The sequence below is a fragment of the Girardinichthys multiradiatus genome, chromosome Y, assembly GCF_021462225.1.
Source record: "Girardinichthys multiradiatus isolate DD_20200921_A chromosome Y, DD_fGirMul_XY1, whole genome shotgun sequence".
Taxonomy (NCBI): domain Eukaryota; kingdom Metazoa; phylum Chordata; class Actinopteri; order Cyprinodontiformes; family Goodeidae; genus Girardinichthys; species Girardinichthys multiradiatus.
Genome location: NC_061818.1, coordinates 10188508 through 10212131, shown reverse-complemented (window position 1 = coordinate 10212131; position 23624 = coordinate 10188508). Strand labels below are relative to the sequence as shown.

Genomic DNA, 23624 nt, shown 5'->3' with positions numbered 1-23624 from the left:
ACACTGTCAGAATGTCCTTACACTGACTGCATTGCAGGTGTCTGTGCCTGGGTTTGTGTGTTAATCTTGTGATAAACGACATACTGTGAAAAGCTCAGATGTTTATGTAGGTTGTAAAGGTTTGAACTGAACGCAGTGTGAGGGGAAAACCTCTGTACTTGTGAAGGTGTGGTGAACACAGGTTGACTGACTAACTCTTGTTGCGCTGTCTGTAGTATTACATTACATCAAATTTATTAGGCTGTGTCAAACAAAGCCCTGAGTTGTTTTGTGTGTAAAGTGTGTGACCCAAACAGTTCAAATAGTTAGACAAGGTTAATTTCGTATTTGGAGATAGAAGAAAAAATAAAGCACATAGTCGGAAGTTAGCAAGTATATATACATGTATATATATATATATATATATATATACATGTATATATACTTGCTACATGTTATACATGCTCTGCGATGACCTTTCTAGCTCGAGGAGATATTTTTAAGGATAACCTTTAATGAGATACAGAAGATAATGAAAAGGCTTGCTACAGTGAAGAACTTGCATGGCCAACTGCTGTACTCCAAGACAGATGCTGAGCAGCAGAACTAGGAGGTGAACACGCCTGAGAGCCAACCTGCAGGAAACAACTACGAGTAAACATGCATTAACACAAACGCATACCACACTTTTTCTATTTTTAATTGTAAAAATATTTTAAAAAACATGTATCCTTTTTCTTCCACTGCACAACGATCTATCACATAAAATCTAAATCACATACATTAAAGCTTTAAATTCTAACAGGACAAAATGTAAAGAAATACATCTAAAATTTTACAATGACTGTTATTTTTTTTATTGTAGTCACATGTGAAAATAAGAACTGAAATAAAATATGAGTTTCAGACTTTATCAGACAGCACAAGTCATCTAGAACTAAGCCTGCTATTTTCCATCAGGATGTTTCTACAGTAGCCCACTGAAAACCAACCACTGGGAACAGAAAGGTTCCACCTAAAGTTGATGTACTCATACTAAAGGTTAATATCTAAAAGAATCCTGGTTGTTAACCCTGCTTTGCAATTTCCAACTATAACAGCGGCTGCAGGATTTGTATATTCCTAAAACCACCAGGAAAATAATAAACTTCAGAGATCACTGAACCATGCGTGACGTGTCATGAAGCGAAACTAAGCACCAGAATATCTGTATTCAGGTATCAAACACCTAAATCTGCTTTGTAATGAAGCTATTTGCATGTGAACAGATCTTTCATGTTTGTAAACCACAACACGCATCCCCTTAGAAACACAAAGAGCACCCATCAAGAAGGCATCACCTGCTACATCTCTGTGCTCACACATTGTTTATTCATAATAAGCCATGCTAAGATTTGCCTATATATCCAAACTGTACTTACTAGGCTGTGTGCCTTATCACCCTGAGCAAACTTGCATTGCTGTTGCCATGTGTCAGTGCCTGAGGTGGAGATGCAAGGTCACCAACTCCACAAATGCTTACCCCACTACGCAACATCTGTTCCAGCCTGTCACTGTGCACACTTTGGAAAGTTGTGGTGCTGACTATTCATCAGAGCTGCCCAGAACATTACATATTTACAATATTCAATAAGTAGAGATGCTGCAGTGGTGTCAAGGGTGTGCATCCGCAAAAGGCACCATGGGGGTCTTTGTTTTATATGGAAATGATGAATGGTGGAGATGCTGAGCCATCTGGGTAAAATGAAACAGTAGTCCTGTACAAAATAGCAATTTCCCAAGTACAAGTCATAACTTCAGCTGCCCCAAGAGCAGTACAGAAAATATTTTAGGCAGCTACATCAATGATAAATGCTCGGTTTGACAGAAGGCTGCATTAAATGTATGCCACAAACTCCCATGAGTGGCCCAAGCCATTTCAGCAGTATTAGATATTTGACAGAGTTGATCCATATCATTGCATCTAAATCAATGTCATGATGGATGATGTTGAGATCTTTGCATACCGAGCACCTAAAGATTCCCAGTGATGTCAACTGCTTTGCAGTATGACAGATATCCTGCTGACAAACGTGTGTAAGCATGCACGTATGCGCGCGTGGGTGTATTCATGCGTGTGTTATTTGTGCGTCACGCCGGTGAATGTTTGAGAACAAATCCCTTGAGGAGTGTGAATCTGCAAGTGTGTGTGTGTGTGTGTGGAAAAACAAGAAAGACAAAAAAATGGAAACGATAACCCAAAATAATGAGAGCAAGCAGTGACTCAGAGTGTGACATATGGTATTTTCTGTGACATCATCTTTTGCAACACTACAGCCTGAACCCTGAGATCCTGCCAGCAACTGGTTCATGCAGCTTCCAGGATGCTGACTATAAATATCTTTTTAGCTTGTCATTATTTTATACATTTTCATGCTTTGAGGGAGTCCAAATCAGTAAGCATTCATAGCTCTCCATGTAATTTGTTCTTTGATAGAAACCCTTTTAAAGCACATTAATTATTTTTAGAAATGGGTCAAATGAAGAGTTTAGGTTAAAACAGACATATGTAGTGATAAAATGTTCTGTTAAAAAAAACACAGAAAATATAGGAACTGACCGGGACATAAAACATTGCCTATGGATGTATATATTTTACTTTAAATGTAAGCAGGCGGGACAACCAATGTACAGAGGCTACCGCTAAAATTCCAGTTTTTTAAATTTATAAATATGAGACTTTAACAAATATTTTCACATCTTTTTCCACATAAATTTGATGTCTATCCTGTTCAATTTAGGTGTAAAACAAACTTATTGGAGGAGAAAATGTAGGAAACAAAAGGCTTAAATATGGCTGCACAGTGGCACAGTTGTTAGCACTGTTGCCATACAGCGAGAAAGTCTTGGGTTTGACTCCCAGTCGGGGGTCTTTCTGCATGAAGTGGGCATGTTCTCCCTGTGCATGTGTTAGGTTAATTGGTCTCTCTAAATTGCCCTTATGTGTGAATAGGTGTGTGCATGATTTTTTGTTCTGTGTTGTCCGGCAATGGGCTGATGATCTGTCCAGGGTGTACCCCTCCTCTCGCCCATAGACCACTGGAGATAGGCACCAGCGACCCAGTATGGAAGAAGCGGGTATAGAAAATGAATGGATGGAAGGTTTGAATAACTAACCTTAAAGAAATACTTTGATGAAGCACCTTTTGATGTAGTTTCAAAATCCAGTCTTCTAAAGGCATATATTGCTGTGAGGTTGGAATCTCTGTGTACAAAGGTATCAGTCAGAAGAAGGATGAGACGTGTATTCATTTTGCGGCTAGCTGGTTCACTGGGCACATTGTCCATCTGTCTGCAAGCTGATCCTTTTTGCTAATTGAATTTTTGAATTCCAAAAGGACCCAAATCCATTAAACCTTTTTTTTTTTTTTTTGCTCAAAGTATTGACAATGGAAAACATTTTCTTAATTCAGTTACATTTTATTTCAAAACCTAAAAACACTACAGAAATATCAGCATCTTTGGTTGTTGCCTTCTTGAATCACCACTGCTGACATCTATATGTTAAGGAACAATTACCTGAAACTGTTGTATATCACAAGACCATTGGACCCTTATTGACTAAGACTAAACTCAATTTATAGCCACCAATGCACCTTGCATTGGTGGCTATAAATTGAGTTTAGTCTTAGTCTTAGCGTGTGCTACTCAGATTTGATACTACTTTAACAATGAATTCCTCTTTATTAACTAAAATTATTATTTTAAAACTAAAACTTTCCCAGTCATTTATCTCCTGAATGATAACAATTTAGGCTAAAGGGGCATTTTCAATCCATTGTTGCAATGTACATAGTTATACATTCAGAAATGAGTTCCGTTCAATGTGAGGTGGTACAAATCTACACACACACTCGTATGAGCTGATGAGAGACTGCATGACCACAAACAGGACATGGCATCGCAGGCACTCAGCGATGCCAAGGGAAATTATTTGGCAGCTGTCAGCTCTAATAGGAGAATAGCAGGGTGGGAGACAGTTTTAAGCCCTCCAGCAAGCCTGCATAGGCGTACTATCTAGCAGTGGGTGTGACGGCGTGATGATCAAGATGCCGGGGACCATTCTGAGTCAGAGGGGCTGTGTTACCAAGTCACATGTGTTATCACAAAACCCATTTAGCGGTGTATGTATTCTCTGTGTGTTTGCGGTGTGTGGAGAGTGCCAGACATAAATTTACATACACTCCTCAGTGGTATGAAGGTTATATTATTCTTTAATGATACATTTCAACAATTCTTTGAGGCGTTATGATTTTAACAAAAATTCATTGTTTGAACAAAGTGCAAATTTTTTTATTTTTTGCAAAGCTGTTTACTAATGAAAAGAGACTTCAAGTGTTGACTTCTGTCGTTTCATAAAAGTCAAAAACTACGAGATGCAAGGGAGCACACACACACACACACACACACACACACACACACAGACAATGCAAAATTGCTTTCTGACTTCTCTTCTTAGTTTCAAAGTCTTTTCAATTTGCATTAAAGTTTAAACTGCTGTCTAAGTGGCAGCAGCTTTGAAATAACAATGAACCTTAACTTAATTTACATAACAAGCAGTTTTTGAAGAAAGAAAATGCAGTTCACAGCAGCCTACATGAAGGGGAACGCAATCCTATGGACTGTAATCATACTTCACATGAAGCGTTTTCCATATAAAAACACATTATGCAAAATTCGAGAGAAAGAAGAGAACACTTTTTGATGACAATGATGTTTATTGTTTTGGGGGATTCATAGTCTAATTAAAAATTTATTAATAGAAACAGAGAGAAAGGAGCTGCCAAATGGTCAGAAAGTTGCGTCCACCCTCCAGCTTTGCTCGGTTCAGATTTCACTTTCCGAGCACCGCAGGGGCTTTCTTTGTAAAACCCCTGGGACCCACGCACAAACATCTACTATGTAATTCACAACCATGAGAATAAAGGGGTGAGTCACTCCTTTGTGGCATCGCTTCAACTCCCTCTAGGCACAACTACAGCAATGGATATGTTTGTATGCATGTCTATACATGCTTTAATGTTTTGTGTACGTTGATTTGGTAAAAACAGCTGTAGGTGGCAAAGCAGTGTTGCGATGCAATTATCCAGTATCAGTAATTCAGACAGCAGGGTTTCATCTCCATGTTTGGCGTGTGGGCCCCTGTAATGTAACCTAACCTGCTGTGACAGTGAAGAGTGATTCAGCCTCAAAGTGCTATAGACCCAGGCAACTGGATCTGTTTGAGTGTATGAGTGGGTCTCTGTAGAACAACCCCAAACATTTTATTTCATTTTATTTTAACCCCGAACATTTTTTTTTCACTTTGTTTTTAGCATCAAAACATCTCTGACAATGGAAAACCATGCTGAAAAATCAGTTATGCAACCAAGACTAAGAATCTGCAATTTGAACCTGGTAGCCCTCCTTGTTTGAATGAAAGTAATTTTAAATTTATATCTGCCAGGTGTATGAATAATTTTGGTCCTAACTATATTAGGGTATAGCATGTCCTAACTTTTTATCAGACAGAACACACATTTCATTTGACACAGTTTGTTTATTGAGTAAAACAAAGGTAATTTTTGTTTTTCCAGTGCAATTAATGCACATAGCTACAGGTTTTCAAATTTTATTAGCTTAGTCTTCCAGGTCACATGGAGAAGCATTAGCAATAAAACACAACAGAAGTAATAATAATATTCATAATATTATCTTTCTTTGCTTTTTCGGTCTATGTGAAAACTAGACGAAGAATCGCCAGATAAACATTGTTTAATCAAACATGTTACGTGTTTCACCATGGAGAAGTTTCATGCTGCGTCAAATATTAACACAGTTTTCAGAAGCTAATCTTTTTACTGTATAAGATTGAATGATCACTTGCAAATAATGAAATGAGGTTTTCAACAAAGTCAGTCAGTCAGTCAGTCAGTCATTTTCTACTGCTCATTCCATAGTGGGTCGCGGGGAAGCTGGAGCCTATTTCAAGCAGTCTATGGGCGAGAGGCAGGGTACACCCTGGACAGGTCGACAGTCCGTCGCAGGGCAACACACAAACAACCATGCACACACTCATTCATACATCTAAGGGCAATTTAGAGTGATCAATTTACCTAACAGGCATGTCTTTGGACTGTGGGAGGAAGCCGGAGTACCCGGTGAGAACCCACGCATGCACGGGGAGAACATGCAAACTCCATGCAAAAAGACCCTCGGCCGGGAATCGAACCCAGGACATTCTTGCTGCAATGCAACAGTGCTACCAAGTGTGCCACCGTGCAGCCCGGTTTTTCAACAAATAACATACAATTATGCCAATGATGTAGTGTTGTATTGCTTTATTAGCTGGTTATTACATATCTTATGACAATATAATACCTTTGTTAACACATGTAGGTCACATCTCCATTGTTTTCTTCCTTACCTCTCATACATTTCACTAAGTGATCTAACTACTAAATGCACTTCAAAGTCAATAAATGTTTATCCAGAAATTATACTATGAATTTAGATATCATCGCCAATCCAAAAAATCAAAATACATTTGTTCACAACAATCAATTATAAACTTGGTTCGAATGAATGAATAAATGAATGAATGAATATGCTAACTATGCCATTCATTACACCTGCTTTTGATGAGCACACTGCTTACAAACTGGAAAAAAAAAATATTCCTCAATTTTTTCTTTAAAAGATTAGGGAATAAGTTAATAACTTATTAAATTATTGGCAAAATCGTATCCGTTATTGGCTAAAACTATTTTTATTATTGAAGTGTCATCAAGTAAATGTCTGTACTAATTCTGAAATGGCCAAAATTATGACACCATTGAAAGGTACATAAAGGATTACCATATCATATTACATCATTTACCATTTTTACATTATGAGTTGCTGCAGCAACACCAGAATTGTCCCGGGAACTTGTTCTGACTTGGTTGGGAATGCAAAAAAAAATAATCTCACCTTTTTCTGGTACTGTTAACTTTCTCCCTGCATTTAGTGGCCCAAACTGCCTGGAACATATCATACATTTGGAAATCAAGGATTACATTTCCCATCATTGCTTCTATAAATTGCAACTGATGAGCACAAACTTGCTCTTTATATATTAAAATTATGAATCATTACTGTATTTTAAGCAGAATTTGTCCAAATCCTGTTTATTCATAACCGTGTCACAAGGTAAAAGGCTGGTCCAACACTTTTTGGGTAAAATTTGGAAAAATCTCAATTCAGAAGAAATGTCTGTCATATGTACCTGAATAAATTGTCAATACCTGTGCTATGTTTGTACTGCATGTTGGCATTTACAGTTACCCCTCTTGTCATAAAAGAAACTTAAAATAAATTTTTCTCACCATATAGACTGGACGAGTGCCTTTCTTATCTAGGGTTTACCATGCACTTCAATTTTATCTCCTCTGCTTTGCATCATACTTCTGCATTTTGGTTAGTCAGCTTGTATTCTTTCCCGCAAGTTGATGCAAAAATGGTGTAAAGGTATAAAAAGGGAATTTGCCTCAGGGAACAAAAAGGTAAAAACTTTGTGAAGGAAACAATAACTGAAGTAGCATCTGCCAATAATTCAAATAGCACTGTATTGTCTGAGCCTGCACGTTTATAGGGTTTTGATCTCCCTATATTCTACCTCATCACATCAAGACAGCTATTATTGTTCTCAGTGAGGGAGAAAAATGCAGAAAGACTGGGAAGAAGTAGAAAGTAGGCCAAAGGAGTTGAATTCAACTGATAGACCAGAGAGAATGATGAGGTCCTCAGAGATGATGGTTGAGAGGGAAAAAAAACATCTACATAGATTTACCTTTGATTATAAAACCTACGCCTTCACCCAAAGTCACAAGAAAAAATTTGCGTAAAACAAAGAATCAGGTAACAAAACAAAGCAAGAGATAAAGGCTTCATAACAATAAAATCAAAAATGGAGCAGACAACCAGAGCATGCCGATGAGTCAGACTCGCAGTTGCAAAGATGAAACAGATAAGAGGAGAAGCATAGAAGAAGATGATTTAAAGGAGATATAAAATTTAGAGAACAACATATGTCGAATAATACAGCAATAATCATGGAGGACAAAGACTAGAATGTTAGAGTTGAAGTAACCTATGTGAGGTGGAGTAAGAACATGAGAGAGAAATAGGCCTTAGATGTTGTATTTCCTTTATGAATAAACAGTATTGGAACACAAATGAAAGGAGAAACTGGATAATGGAGCGAATGAAAATGCATCTACAGTTAATCTGATGTGTTGGTGTGGCATACAGAATCCAGGTTGGGGACATATTTTATGGGCATTTGTTGTACCAAACAGTTTATAGTTTAACCAGTTTTTGCATAATCGAGGTTGTAGCATTTTTTTTTTTTTTTTTTGCTTCTTTTAACTGCTTTTAAAGTTAAAGCATAATTCAAAACCTTAAGAATTAATATTTCTATTGAGCATTAGCATATAAGTGTATGCTAACTGAGAAAGAGAAAATGCATTGGTCAGCAAAAGGAAACACATGTATTCAATTCAATTCAATTCAAAAATACTTTATTAATCCCAAAGGGAAATTAAATGTTGTAGCTCATTATGAGGGTTTCCTCAAAGAGCCGTTGATGGCTGTGGGCAGGAAGGATCTCCTGTAGCGCTCCGTCTTACAGCAGATCTGAAGAAGCCTCTGACTGAAGACACTCTGTTGTTGTAGGACAGTCTCATGAAGAGGATGCTCAGGGTTCTCCATAATGTTCTTCATTTTATGAAGAATCCGTCTTTCCACAATGATCTCCAGAGCTTCCAGAGGAGTCCCCAGAACAGAGCCAACCTTCTTTATCAGCTTGATGACCTTTTTTAAGTCCCTGGCTCTGGTGCTGCTTCCCCAGCAGATGATTGCAGAAGAGATCACACTCTCCACAACAGATTATAGAAGATATGCAGCATCTTGCTGCAAACACCGAAGGTCCTAAGCTTCCTCAAGAAGTACAGTCTGCTCTGTCCCTTCTTGTAGATGGCTTCACAGTTGCATCTCCACTCTAGTCTGTTGTCCAGGTGAACACTGAGGTATTTATACTCCTCCACCACCTCCACTTCTTGTCCCATGATAGAAATTGTTTTTTTCCTGTTTCTCTAAAAATCTACAATCATCTCCTTTGTTTTAGTAACGTTCAACATGAGATGATTGTTTCCACACCATGCCACAAAGCGATCCACCACCTTCCTGTACTCAGCTTCTTGTCCATCTCTGATCCACCCCACAACTGCAGAATCATCCGAGTATTTCTGCAGATGACGCGTCTGTCTTGTACTGGAAGTCTGAGGTGTACAGAGTGAAAAGGAATGGTGAGAGTACAGTCCCCTGTGGTGCTCTTGTGCTGCTGACTACCTGGTTAGACTCATAACCCTTCAGTCTCACAAACTGTGGTCTGTTTGTCAGGTAGTCTTTGATCCAGGAGATTGTTGAGGCCTCCACCTGAGTCTTCTGGAGTTTCTGACAAAGCAAATCAGGTTGTATGTATGGTATGTGTGGCAGTCTTTTGGGATACTTTATTCAGGTAATGGACATATTTAGGGGGTATTTGGACTGCACAGTGTGCCAGTACCCTAGAAGCCAGTATCCTAGTAATCCAACAATTGGACAATCATTTTTTATTTTATTAATTGATTAATTCAACTTTCCTTCCCAGTGGAGCTTTGATTTCCAATAAATGTTCTCCCTGATGTGAATTCATCCGAGACCAATTTTGTTCAGCTCCATGTTTTCCAGCAATGCTACCATTTTATTCCCGCTGAAATACCGAGTCCTTCTGGTCCTTGTGCAGGTCAACTGGAGCTGCTGATGGCTGCTTAATTTGCTGTTTAACTCTCAGCAGAATGTCAAGGGAGGGAAAAGAAATACATTTTAAATTAGATTTTACAAACCTGTTATGTTTGTTTTTCGGCTATAAAAATATAGAATTGAGTTATTGCTGGCAGTACTCTAGTGGGGATACTTGGGCAAACAATACCACAGGGAATGGTAGCAGATTCAAAATAGCACTTTAACAATGTCAGTCAGTCTGACTTTCTCCCATATGCTAACTCATGTTCGCAGTATCTCTGCAAACATACTGGACGCACAGAGACAAAACTGTAGCTGAGCCAAAATGTAAAATTGGTGCTGCACATGTATCTTTAAATCTTTTGTCTTTAAACAGACATTTTACCTAAAGTTACTCACAGTAACAAACATATCAGAGGCGACAGGATATTTAATATCAAGCACAAAAAAACATCCACATGAGACATGGTTCAGGATCAGTTCCCTAATTGTCCAGTCTTTTACATTACTGAAGCTCCAATCGGATCCATGAGTTGATTCCTACTTTGTTTACTTCTTTGTTTTCAGCATTAATTTGTATATGCAAAATGTTTTTATTTGTTTGTGCGTACCCTGTCAGGAGTTTTTTTTTATTTCCATTTTTACCTTTTGAGTTTTATTAATTGTTTGCATAATCTTCATTATGATCCCATATTCCTGCACCTTGCAAACATCTTTTTTTATTTCTCTCCCAAACATATAGTAAGACCCAAATGAACTAAAATCCAAATCAGTTTGCAGTATTATTTTGATCTTCTTATGTTTTCTTGCATTACTATAATGATGACCATATGAGCACTTCTATTCCAGACTTCAGAAATCGCTTTGACTGACAGCAGGAGATTGCAGTGGTTGTCGGAATGAAAAATGCCTGCAGAGAGGTAGAGAAACACAAGAAAATACTGTTGAAGAGTGAGGAAAATCGGAAAAAGCTGAGTAGGCAGATAAAGGAATCAATCTAGATTCTTTTTATAATAGGTTTGAAACTTGTTTGTTTCTCTCAAATACTGGAAAGTATTAAAATCACCAATGTGTCAATACAATAAAAAACCAATAATAAACATTTGAATTGTAAGCCCATGATTTTCATTTAATTTACATTAAAACCATTCTGCTCTTCCTACTAAATATTTTTGGGATCTACAGGTCCTTCTCAAAATATTAGCATATTGTGATAAAGTTCATTATTTTCCATAATGTAATGATGAAAATTTAATATTCATATATTTTAGATTCATTGCACACTAACTGAAATATTTCAGGTCTTTTATTGTCTTAATACGGATGATTGTGGCATACAGCTCATGAAAACCCAAAATTCCTATCTCACAAAATTAGCATATCATTAAAAGGGTCTCTAAACGAGCTATGAACCTAATAATCTGAATCAACGAGTTAACTCTAAACACCTGCAAAAGATTCCTGAGGCCTCTAAAACTCCCAGCCTGGTTCATCACTCAAAACCCCAATCATGGGTAAGACTGCCGACCTGACTGCTGTCCAGAAGGCCACTATTGACACCCTCAAGCAAGAGGGTAAGACACAGAAAGAAATTTCTGAACGAATAGGCTGTTCCCAGAGTGCTGTATCAAGGCACCTCAGTGGGAAGTCTGTGGGAAGGAAAAAGTGTGGCAGAAAACGCTGCAAAACGAGAAGAGGTGACCGGACCCTGAGGAGGATTGTGGAGAAGGGCCGATTCCAGACCTTGGGGGACCTGCGGAAGCAGTGGACTGAGTCTGGAGTAGAAACATCCAGAGCCACCGTGCACAGGCATGTGCAGGAAATGGGCTACAGGTGCCGCATTCCCCAGACCTGGGCTACAGAGAAGCAGCACTGGACTGTTGCTCAGTGGTCCAAAGTACTTTTTTCGGATGAAAGCAAATTCTGCATGTCATTCGGAAATCAAGGTGCCAGAGTCTGGAGGAAGACTGGGGAGAAGGAAATGCCAAAATGCCAGAAGTCCAGTGTCAAGTACCCACAGTCAGTGATGGTCTGGGGTGCCGTGTCAGCTGCTGGTGTTGGTCCACTGTGTTTTATCAAGGGCAGGGTCAATGCAGCTAGCTATCAGGAGATTTTGGAGCACTTCATGCTTCCATGTGCTGAAAAGCTTTATGGAGATGAAGATTTCATTTTTCAGCACGACCTGGCACCTGCTCACAGTGCCAAAACCGCTGGTAAATGGTTTACTGACCATGGTATCACTGTGCTCAATTGGCCTGCCAACTCTCCTGACCTGAACCCCATAGAGAATCTGTGGGATTCTCTATGGGGGAGAACGTTGAGAGACTCAAGACCCAACACTCTGGATGAGCTAAAGGCCACTTTCGAAGCATCCTGGGCCTCCATAAGACCTCAGCAGTGCCACAGGCTGATTGCCTCCATGCCACGCCGCATTGAAGCAGTCATTTCTGCCAAAGGATTCCCGACCAAGTATTGAGTGCATAACTGTACATGATTATTTGAAGGTTGACGTTTTTTGTATTAAAAACACTTTTCTTTTATTGGTCGGATGAAATATGCTAATTTTGTGAGATAGGAATTTTGGGTTTTCATGAGCTGTATGCCAAAATCATCCGTATTAAGACAATAAAAGACCTGAAATATTTCAGTTAGTGTGCAATGAATCTAAAATATATGAATGTTAAATTTTCATCATGACATTATGGAAAATAATGAACTTTATCACAATATGCTAATTTTTTGAGAAGGACCTGTATATCTTGACTTTGTAATGGCTTTTCTTTAAACCACTTCACTTCACTAATTTGGTGGTTTGCTTAGGTCGGTGTCCATTTAAAAGACCCATTGGTGTGGTGCATCGTGGGGTATGCTTGACTGCCCAGCTGGCCCGGTGGTCTCGGTTTGCCTGTCTAAGGGCCTGGAGCTTGCATTTGGGTGGGCCTGCCGTTTTGGGTCGGGTGCGGTTTGGTGGCGGCCTCGGTGTTGGAGTGGGATGTGTGTTGTTGCCCTGCTTGCCTAGTTGTGGCTGCTGTCTGGTGCCGGGCTTCGGGGGCTGGGCGCTCTGTTGGCTCTGCCCCATGGGTTCGGGGGTGGCTGGACGTGCTGGTCATGTGCCCTCCTTTGTGTGGCGTATTTTGGTTGCGCTGGGCTGGCTGGTCTGCTCCTTTGTTTGGAGTGGGGCCGCATTCTTGCGGCCCCACTCCAAACTCCACCCAGCCACAAGCGCTTGGGCTTGGTGGCTACTTCGGGCGGCGGACTGGGTAACGGGGCAGGGGTTCGGGGTCTGAGGGGCTGGGTGGTTCCTCCCCGCCACACCGCCTGCTGGTGGTTGGAGTCTCTGCCCACTGGTGTACTTGTGGTTGTTGGTGTCCGCGGCCGGGTCTTGGGCCGGGGTCTTGGGCCTTTGGGTCCATGGCTGGATCTGCTCGGGCGTGGACGTCTGCCGGCGGGGCCTGTGGACTCGTCGCTGCGGCTCCCTGGGGCTTCTGCACTGTTGCTGCTGGGTGGTTCCCCTGGGACTCTCCACTGCTCTTCTCAGGGGGGGTTGCGGTAGTCCCGGCAGTGGTTCTCCTGGGGTTCTTGTGCTTTGGGGGGCCTTTAGATGTCTGTGACTCAGATGTCCTCAGTGTCCGTCCAGGAACCATGGGGCAGGCCTGTGGGTCCTCACACTTGCTATTGCATATTTTTGTGGAGAAACCTTGTATACAAAGCGCATCCACACTCATACTCACAGGTGTTAAGCTTCAGGTGTTGACAGATACACAGATGTTCTATTTTGGGCTGCACCTCTCACTAAGTACATTTTACATTCAGAATTACCGTGTACTATTTTGTTAAAAAAAAAAAAAAAAAAAACAGCTGTAGGTGTATAAGCAAGCAGGGTGTAATCTTGTATTCTCTTTATCCTTCTTTCTCTCCTCCACTCTTTCCTCCTTTTCTCCCCTTTTTCCCCATCTCTCTCTTTTTTGAGCTTCATTTTTCCTTTTCATTTCAGTCTCCGTGTCCGTAACAATTGAAATATTCCCAAAGAAGTTTATAATAAAGTTTCTTCTATAAATATCAAGCAGAGCTTTAAAGCATTAGCTGTGATGCTCAGCTTGTGAAAGTAAATCTGTTGGGCAAGTTCTTGGCACTCAGACAACAATTCTGAGCGATACTCTGCCGGACAGGACACAATTAAAAAAAAAGAAAAAAAAAAGAAAAAAGACCCATTTGCACCTGAGCTTAAACTTTCTGGCTGATGTGTTGAGATGTTGCTTCAATGTTTCTGCATAACGTTCTTTCAAAATGATGTCATCTATTTTAGGAAGTACACCAGTCCCTCCCATAATAAAACACCAACACAACATGACATTGCCACCCCCGTACTTCATAGTATGAAAGGTGTTCAAAGGCCTTCATATTTCTGCCCTTTTTAGTTTCATCAGACCGAGGAAACCTCTCCAAATATTTATACAGTCTCCAGTATTTGAGTATCCAGAAATTGTACTCCAGGATGAACCTGTAGAGGTCCACAATCATTTTCCGGATTTCTTGACAAATTTTCTTTAATTTTTCCATGATGTCACACAAGAACTAAGTGTGTTTCAGGTGTTGCTTTAAAATACATCTACAAGTGTGCCCCCATTAAACTCAGATATTGTGAATTAATCTATCAGATGCTTGTTTAAAGACATAATAATCTTAATATATGGGGCTACTATGGTAGAAGTTTGTCCTGTAACGTGTGGGTTGCTTTTTTATAAAGTTTATGTAAATATCTGGTTTTAACTGTATAAAGCACAACAATTACATATGCCACACCTTCTTGTGGTGCCACTTTTACCATGCACAGAGTTGGGTTTAAACATTGTGCTGTGCTAATGTCTTAATGCTTACCGCTCTAATAAGCACACACAACTATTTCACAGAAGGCTAATCAAAAGAGAATAGCTCTAATGCATTTTAGAAAGCCTGCTGAAGATTTCAACTGTGAGATCAACAGCGAAGAAATATTAATGGGTCTCTTGATAGCAGCACTCAGGTCACAGCTGTTTTACTGAGCATGTTGCTATAATTTCCTTGTCAACAGCAACAGACTGAAGGGGGTTTAATATGTTTTTTATTGTATTCTTTTTTCATATATATATAAATGACTCAGTAAAGCCGCGTTTATTCGTTCTTGCTTTATTGATAGCATTTAGCTGCTAGGGAAAATTTTACTTTAATTTCATAAGCAATGATGCTGCAGGCTAGAAACAGCCACTTGTATGCCATTTTTACTTTATTCTATCTTTAGTTTACCACCCAAGCACAAAACTAAGTATAGAACTAAATACTCATATATGCTTAAAGAAGGTAATCTTAACAGAAAACAGATAATTTTCTGGTCTACACGTCATATTGGTTGAGGTGTTCAACATTTTTGAGGATCTGAAGTTACTATTAAAGGAATCAGCACTCATGCAGCAAGATCAACCAGTTCATTGGATTATAAAATAATAATTATTCTGTTCAGTTAGAGTGAAATCAACCCACGGTTGTCTGTCTAATACGATTTGCAGTCCTAGTACTAGTTTACAGCAGCTGGCACTGAGTGCTCCTGAAGAGTTAAACCGGCAGGCCTTTTCCTGCCTGTGTTCCAGTTTTGAGAAAGCATCAGAACTTCTTCAAAGGCTTCAAAAAAATTAAAGATGATAAGAGGAGACGTTGTCCCACATATATATTTATTTTCTGTAAATGATTGGCACTCCCTGCTGGCAAGCAACCAAAAGCTAGTCTTTTTCATCCTCTGTTCTTCTTTCTTTTGCTCCATGCTGTGCATTTTCTTTTTCTTTTATTATTGTGAATAATCTGTTTGAATTTTATAGTTTCATAATGTGTCAAAATTTTAAATGTTTTCTATGTTTTATCACCTTGCTATGACCTAACACAATCCGCCCTGTTTTTGAAGCAGTCCAGGTTAATTTAATCACTTTCTTTCCTTTTTCTCTGGTGCTTTTTGGTGAGAATTTACTCAAATGGGAAATAAGGTTCCCAAGATAATTTGCCCTATATGTGTCCCATCTTTCAGGACCCTGACGGAGCTTCTGAAGCAACCAGGGGAGGCAGGAGTGGTGGATGGAGCTGGAATTCATCATCCTATAGGAACAAACGGCATCACCGCCAGAGCAATGCGCTCCAACAATGGTAGGGATTCTTTGTATTTTTAGGACAGTAACTGAGCTTATAAAGGCAATACAATAACATCAAAATACTTCGATCTATGCTGAAAAGTATTCTAAATACTTGGAATTTTAAACCCATTTGACTCTTTTACACTGTATGTCAGCAGTTAATTCATTAGCTCTGGCCTTCTTTTATTTGTTTATTCAACAATTTAGCACAACACAATTTTAAGAGTTACTTTCAATTAAATTACAAATAATGGTAGGTTTAATGGAAATTTCCAGTACAAAATTGTTTTAGTATGTTTTACGTTCTTTAAATAAATGCAGTTGGGAGATTTGTTGTCTCAGATGTGTTTTATTTGATCTTAATGTTGGGTCTTCCTTAAAATGTTTTTTGGTGCATCATTCTAAAGGCTGTAAAAATATAAAACTTTAATATTAAAGTTGCCACAAATAATTATTTCTTATTGATGCTACCTTATAAAAAAATGCTACAGATGCTAATGTTGACGTAACTATAGCATTAAGGAATCAACTTATTTTGTATTGTTTATGTTTTTGGTATAAATACATTAACCAGTATGTTTCTCATTTCTGAGAAAGGGAATCCATCAGGCCAAAAACCTTCCTGTTGTAAATCCATTTAAGGTTTGCTTGATGTGCACATAGTCTCCTTTTTAGGTCCTTTTTAGGAAGACCAGTCAGTTCAGCCTTTGCTCATTTTTCCATGATGTGCACCATATTGTTTCTGAAGAGCACAGTTTAAGAATAGTAGGGAACTCTGGTTTTTCCTCCATGCTTTTTTAGGGATCTGTTACTTATTTGCTGTCTTTTAAAAGATGCGTGGCCAAATATAGAGCTCCATACTTTAGTTCTGCATGACTGCAGGTTTAAAACTGTGCTGCATTTTATCAGTATGCATGTGTGCTGAACCGCAAGGCCCATACTAAGACGCTTGATATAAGAAAAACATGAGATATGCAATAATGTTGGTAAATACCGATAATGATATGATTTGCATTAAATGTAAAAACAATATTTGAACACTGTTAATGTTTTTTTGTTTCAGGTTCATAGCAAACATAGACCACAAATATTGAGTATCTTATACAGCCACTGGCAAAAGTCCAATTCAAAATTTCCATCTTAACAACATGGTTTTAGAGAAAAAGTTGCGACAGCTGCTGTTTTGGTAATGAAACATGTTAGTTTTAGGTCCCTACCTAAAGGCTTACAACCTCTTTACCTTTCAGAACATTTTTATACTGCATCAAACAAGTGCTACCAAATACACCTAAGATATAGAGAGTCTGAATGCATGGTACTTAAATTATTAGCTAACAGTTATTGCAGTTTGCAATATGCCTATAGCATACAGTGAATCTGCAATAATAAATTTGCGATACATTGTGCCACCCTAACCCCTGGTCAATGTTATAGCTGTATCACCCTCAACCCACACTCTAGACCAGGGGTACTCAAATACTAATTATAAAGGGCTACAGATAACTTTTTGAGTCCTTTTCAGTTTAACAAAAATAATTGACTCCTCCACAGAATTCTTTGGTGAACAAAAATATCAAGATCTCAGGTATAAAAATGCTGAAATGAAAAACTATTTATATCCCATGCCACTCAGAGTGAGCACTCTGTTGCTATTTGTTGATGTGTCATAGATGTAACAAGACTCCTGCTTGCAGCTTGATAAGACGATCTTAGTTCTTAATGTGGACTTTTGAGGAAATGTCTCTTCAAAATGCCTTTGCTTGGTCTCATAATGCCGTTTCAAATTGGAAACCTTTATCATAGCTATGGTCTCCTGGCAAAGCACAATGGTATTATGCTGGTACTAGGGAGAATGAATGCAATTGCTCTATCCATTTGTCTTTCTACTGCCGATTTTCACTGTCCACTTTTCGTTGTGCAGCAGTATATTTGAAACACGTTATTTTCTTCCAATCTAGGCCCCTACTGCTGAAGAAGTATCAATTAATTAGAGTGAAAGTAAAAAGGTGCTGCCGGCGCTGCCGCAGTAATGTCTGAGTGACACTGTGACAGACTGTAGCTGACATACGGGCATGTGGCGGTCTTCCCGTTATTGTGAAGCATACAATCCTGCAGCGCCACGGTATGGAATATGCGGATACAGTGAATGAATCACTACTTGGGGGACATAAGTAGGCCTCTGGCCCGCGGGTTCCCTATTGAGAGCCACTGCTCTAGACCTTTTGACAGTACCACATAATTATAAAAGCATTATATTGTTGTGAAGCTTTCTCTGTAATACATATAATTATGAGCAAGGATATATTGAACATAAATAGTTTATATTGCTCAAATGGAGAACCATACTAAACAAAAAAAAAACAACAATATTACATGTGGTTATTTTTTTGAGAGAGTTGGAGATATGATCCAATATATGTGGATCTCTAGGATTTGATGCTAATAATAAAGCCAAAGGACCTTGTTTTTCACTTAAAAGACTCCGCAGTTAATAACTGAGTCAAACTGTGTGTTGCTAAGCCTGATAGATCCTCTCATTTAGCAACCCAAGTGCCTTGCAATCATTTTAAACTTTTTTACATTTTGTCACCTAAAAAGTGTAAACTTTTATTAGGGTTTTGCAAAATAGCTCAACCTCAGTCGCATTTGGATTTTGTCTGAAGAGTAATTTTCAAGTTTTGCCACAAATTCTCAAATGGATTTCAGTCTTAAATCTTTTGCAGACTCTAACAGGAATGCCCAATATTTTGGACTGTCTATTTTCTCATCAACTTGTTTCACATTTTCCTGTCTTTGGCATTTCTACAGAAGCCCTGGGCAAGTAAAACAAATTTTTATTTATAGACTAAGTCCGACCAAATTATCTTTTTCTCATGACTTTAGAAGTTAGCTGCAAGTAAACATAGTCTAGATCAAAATATTTCTAATTGTTTTTTGTTTTACCTTGAAAGGCAAGTGAGACTTTTTTTTCTAAAAAAAAAAAAGCTTATTTTTCTAAGTGTTTGTTTTTGTAATACTTTGCTTATATATTCATGTGTGATATAGAATTGACTACAGTATTGATCAAGGATGTTTATTGAACACATGACAAATAACAATTTGACTTACAAATTGCTTTAAAACTTGCTGTCAGTACATGCGTGCTGCAATATAACTTGTTGCAATAAATTAGAAAGGGGTATGATAAATCACCAGGCAGAAATTTTAATATGAACCTTTTAATAATTTATATATGTATGTATTTATTTGTTTGCTTATTTATATTTTAGCAACAACAGTTGAATAAAAACCTATTGGGAAAATTTAACAGTTTCTTCAACAGAGTAGGAAAAAAACTTTAATCATCACACAATATATCTAACTCTGTCCATAACAATAAACACAGAAGACGGAGTCCTTATATTCAGCTACCTGTAATTATCAATCACAATGACTTATATCTAACATATACCAACTATAAACATCAAACAAGTAGCAGTAAAATGAGAGTGCAAGTTCCGCTGAAGCCTGCTTTGGATGCGGACCTTTGTTTTTCCAAAACCAACGCAGTGAATTTAAAAGCAGGGTCATTTTTAAAGGACAGACTCCATATATGGCGTTTTAAGATCTAATTCCTCATCTAAAAACACCCCAAAACTTTCACCTAACTGGTTGTGCCCCCCTTTTTGTGGACAGAACAGGTATTATGAAAACAAACGTCAAAAATTTACCACGATTTTTTTCCCGCTTTGTTGATTGAGGTAGAAAAACTGTTTATTTTTCCCAATGAGTTTTCATTCAGCTGTTGTCACTAAAACATAAATAAACAAACAAATAAATACATATATAAAACATTAAGGGTTCATGTTTTAATTTTTGCCTGCATGGTGATTTACCATAGTCCTTTCTAATTTATTGTGACAGGTTTTGATGAGCATGTACCTCAGCAAGTTTTAAGGCCATTTGCAAGATCATGAGGGCAAATGTTATTCGTCCCACACACATCCTTAATTAATACAGTAGCCAAATCTTTATTGCACATGAATATACAAGCTTGGTATGATAACAACACAATGCTCTCCTGGTCCGATCTGTCATTTTAGGTGGTTTATGAATGTAATTGGCTGCACTGGATTTAATTTAGGGGTAGCAGAGTAAAAGGAGCTTAATAAAAATGCATGACACACTTTCCAGGTTTTCAAGTATAAAATATTTCAAACAATGTAATATTTTTCTTCCATGTTATATTTATGCACTACTTCATGCTAGTGTTTGATATAAAATCCTCATAAAATACAGTGATCTTTGTGGTTGTAATGTGACTTAATATAATTGCTTTTCACAAGAAACTGCATGAAAGAGAAAGAACAATGATCGATCATGGTTGCGGTGTATTTCCTAGTAAATTGACTTTCTAAGCTAGGAAGCAAGTAAAGGTTGATGAATCCACCTAATGGAGAACATGTTACAAAGTAACAACACTGTAGATGGCAGAACTACATTAAATAGAACTAATCTGATAATATTGTTTGCTTTTATGCAGAAAACTCTGATAGCACACTGCATGTCACTGGTGCTCTTTAAAGTCTCATAGCCACAACCGGCTCACAGGACAGTAACATTTATTCCTTTTGACACCTTTTATTTACATGATTGATCACCATGGACACCATGAATGCACATAAGTGTTTACAATTCTAGGAAACGCTCCCCTTGACACCAACTCATGTTATACACACAATCATCACCTCTCCATTCCAGCCCCCTCATTCACACACAGACACACACAGACACACGTCATCTGTGGCTGAGGAAGAGCTGCGGACAAGCAGGTCATATTTAATTAAGATGTAATTAGCTGTTCCAGCTCCAGACCCACAGTGGGATAACTGTGTGACCCAGCTGTCTGCCTCTTCCTCTTGATGCTTTGACCACAAACATACACAAACACACACACACATGCTCAATATAACCTCTCAATCCTTATGTGAATTGAGGCTTAAATTAGTGGACATATTTTCTAAGGGCTTGTTTGTAATGAGCCTGAAGGCATGTTCAAAGGACAAACATCCCCGCTTCCTTACAGTTATGCATTTCGCTTGTGGATGGGGGGGTGTTCTGTTAAAAGTTGGGCTTGTATCAAAACATGACAGATAAATGCTACCAGTCTTCAGTTAAGGTTTGCCATCTGAGGCAGCTGTGAAGCTGTTTGATGTCAAGAAACATGCTTTTTGTTTGGTGTAAAGCACATGTACAGTACTGACACTGTTACAAGCCTTATTTGCGCTGCTCAGGTTCAGATGTAAATGATCCGAGTCTTTATTTCCCACCTTAACAAACTCAACTTGCACATACAGTGTTTCTGTTCTGCCTTTTTCTTATTTCGTCTGTTTCTTTCGTTCTCTTAAATTCTTCCTTTTGGTCCTTTTAACCTCTTTTGTCACACATTCTATGTTTTTCTTGGCATTGGCTTTGTTCTCTTATGTTCTGTGTCAGTAGCATTTAAGAACATGTTGCCGTGGCCCTAAGAGCCAAACACTCTGCAGCTTTAGATAATACATGCAAATAGACAAAACAGAATTACTGAAACACACAACCAATTTTTAAATTCAGTATGATTATAGCCTCACTTCAGACTGTGTTGGTGTACTGCCCAAAATATTACATTTTTTTTAATTTACTAAACGTGTGGCTACAGAACCATAATATTTTCGTTTTGCTTAATGTGACTGTTGCCTGACTGATCAGAAATTTTTTTACATTTTAAGGGTCAAAATTCCTGCCTCAATGAAAACACCGGGAAGCAGTTGCAGTGCCATGAAAGAGTATTTGCCTCATTACAGATATTGCTTTTTATTGTCACACTAAAAAGTTTGAGATCCTCAAATAAACGTTTTAAATCAGACAAAGATAACCGCAAACTGAGTTTTTGTAAGTCAGGAAACGATGTAGAATATCTGAGTCCAGATTTGAATGAGATATAGTGTGCTTTTTTTGCTTGACCCAGTTAAAGGTGGTTCCAATGCTCAAAAAGCACTGAAAATGCTCCAATTTTTCCATTTCTTTCTTTGCACAAAAAGATGAAAGTTTCTTAAATCTAAAGTGTTTTTTTAAACGTTTCAGTGCAGAATAATCCAGCACAGATTTAATTTTTTAAAGATTTTATCAAACGCTGTCCAGATCCCACAAATATAATACATTTATTCATTTTAGTTATCAGTTATCTAGTTTAGCACTTAGCACGCAGTGGTGCACAGCCATGTTTTCACTGTGCACAACCAGTACTGCACATGCATTTGAGCACTAGAAAAAACCTCTAAAGTGCATAATTGACAGAATTGTTTTGTATTGTTGGAGTGCTCACACCAACCGCTGAAGGAATGAAACCGGTTCACTTGAATCCCATAGCTTTAGATCTGTTTTATAACCATTTCCAGATGGATAGATATTAATGACTTTGCATCTGATCGGCTCTCAAGTTTCTTTAGATTGGGCCATGATTTTAGCCTACTTCATGTTGTCTGGCAGGTTCCCTTTAAGCGATTCTTGAGGCTGCAGGTCTGCCAGTAATTAGGCCTGGCTAGTTAATCATGATTTAACAAGACAGACTGTTGCTTTTTCCAGTTTTTGTTTTTTCAGATGGCTGCAATATTGCAGTATTTCATGAAAGAGAAGCCCCAAACAAGTATGAAGTGCACATAATTTATAGTCCATGGACATAATATTCACTTGAACAATATTTCTGTATTAAAAAACATTTTTTTCTGTTGTATCATTTATTTCTCATTTTCTGAGAAACAGAAATGTTTAGTAGCTGTAAGCCACAATCAGAGAAATAAACAGAAATGCTGGAAATATATTGGATCTACTGTATGTTACATTTAAGTTTTACTCTTTGAAATGAAATACTGGAATAAATTCACTTTTTAAATGATTTTCTAATGTACTAAGATGCATTTGTATTTCATTTGTATTGTAAGAGGTCTTGATGGTGGGTGATTGTGCAAGAGTGTGCTTGGGGGACACTTGGAGGACATTTGAGCATATTTTTATGAACAATGAAAATAAAAAGAGAAGGAAGTAAGTGAAGAGAAGAGAACCGGTATAATTAAGGATTAACAAGGCCATGTGTGTTTGCTGGTGGGGAGTGGGCACTGGCTGATGACAACCGCAATGATAAGATGAAGACATCCTGATCCTGCTGTGTTAGCCATCACATAATCACCTCTTAATTAAACACATTTAATCTGCCAGGCCACTTAAGTCACTTATTGAGAGTGTTGAAGAAGAAGACTTGGGGTTGTTTTTTTACAGTGATAAAACAACGGAATGATGTAGAATAAATTACTCAAGTGTTGAACATCAATGGAAATTTTAATACCACAGGTTAAGGGAATGCACTAAACCACCAGGAGAAGTCTAATGAAAAAAGCTAAACCAAGCATTTTACGTAAGATGGATTACTAATGCAAACTATATGCAGGAGATAATCAGCTGAAAATCCAGTTGTCAGTCTGTGCATGCTGAGGATTCTGCGTGGTACTGCTGCAAAGGACGACATAAAAGTATGAAAAATGTCTAAATATGGTGATCTATATGGTGACAAATATGGTGAATGTCGAGAATTAAGATTTTGTTATGGAACCAGGCAGAGGCTTGTTCTGCTTT

At 38.2% G+C, this 23624-nt stretch overlaps 1 protein-coding gene across 1 annotated transcript in view; it reads left to right on the top strand.

The window, feature by feature from the left end:
* Positions 1-17048, top strand: part of LOC124864872 (protein shisa-9-like) — a 48875-nt gene extending 31827 nt beyond the window's left edge. The window contains exons 2-3 of the mRNA XM_047359833.1: positions 15875-15990; positions 17041-17048. Coding sequence (XP_047215789.1) covers positions 15875-15990; positions 17041-17048 — 124 coding nt within the window. The remainder of the gene's footprint in view (positions 1-15874; positions 15991-17040) is intronic.
* Positions 17049-23624: the final 6576 nt, after the last annotated feature.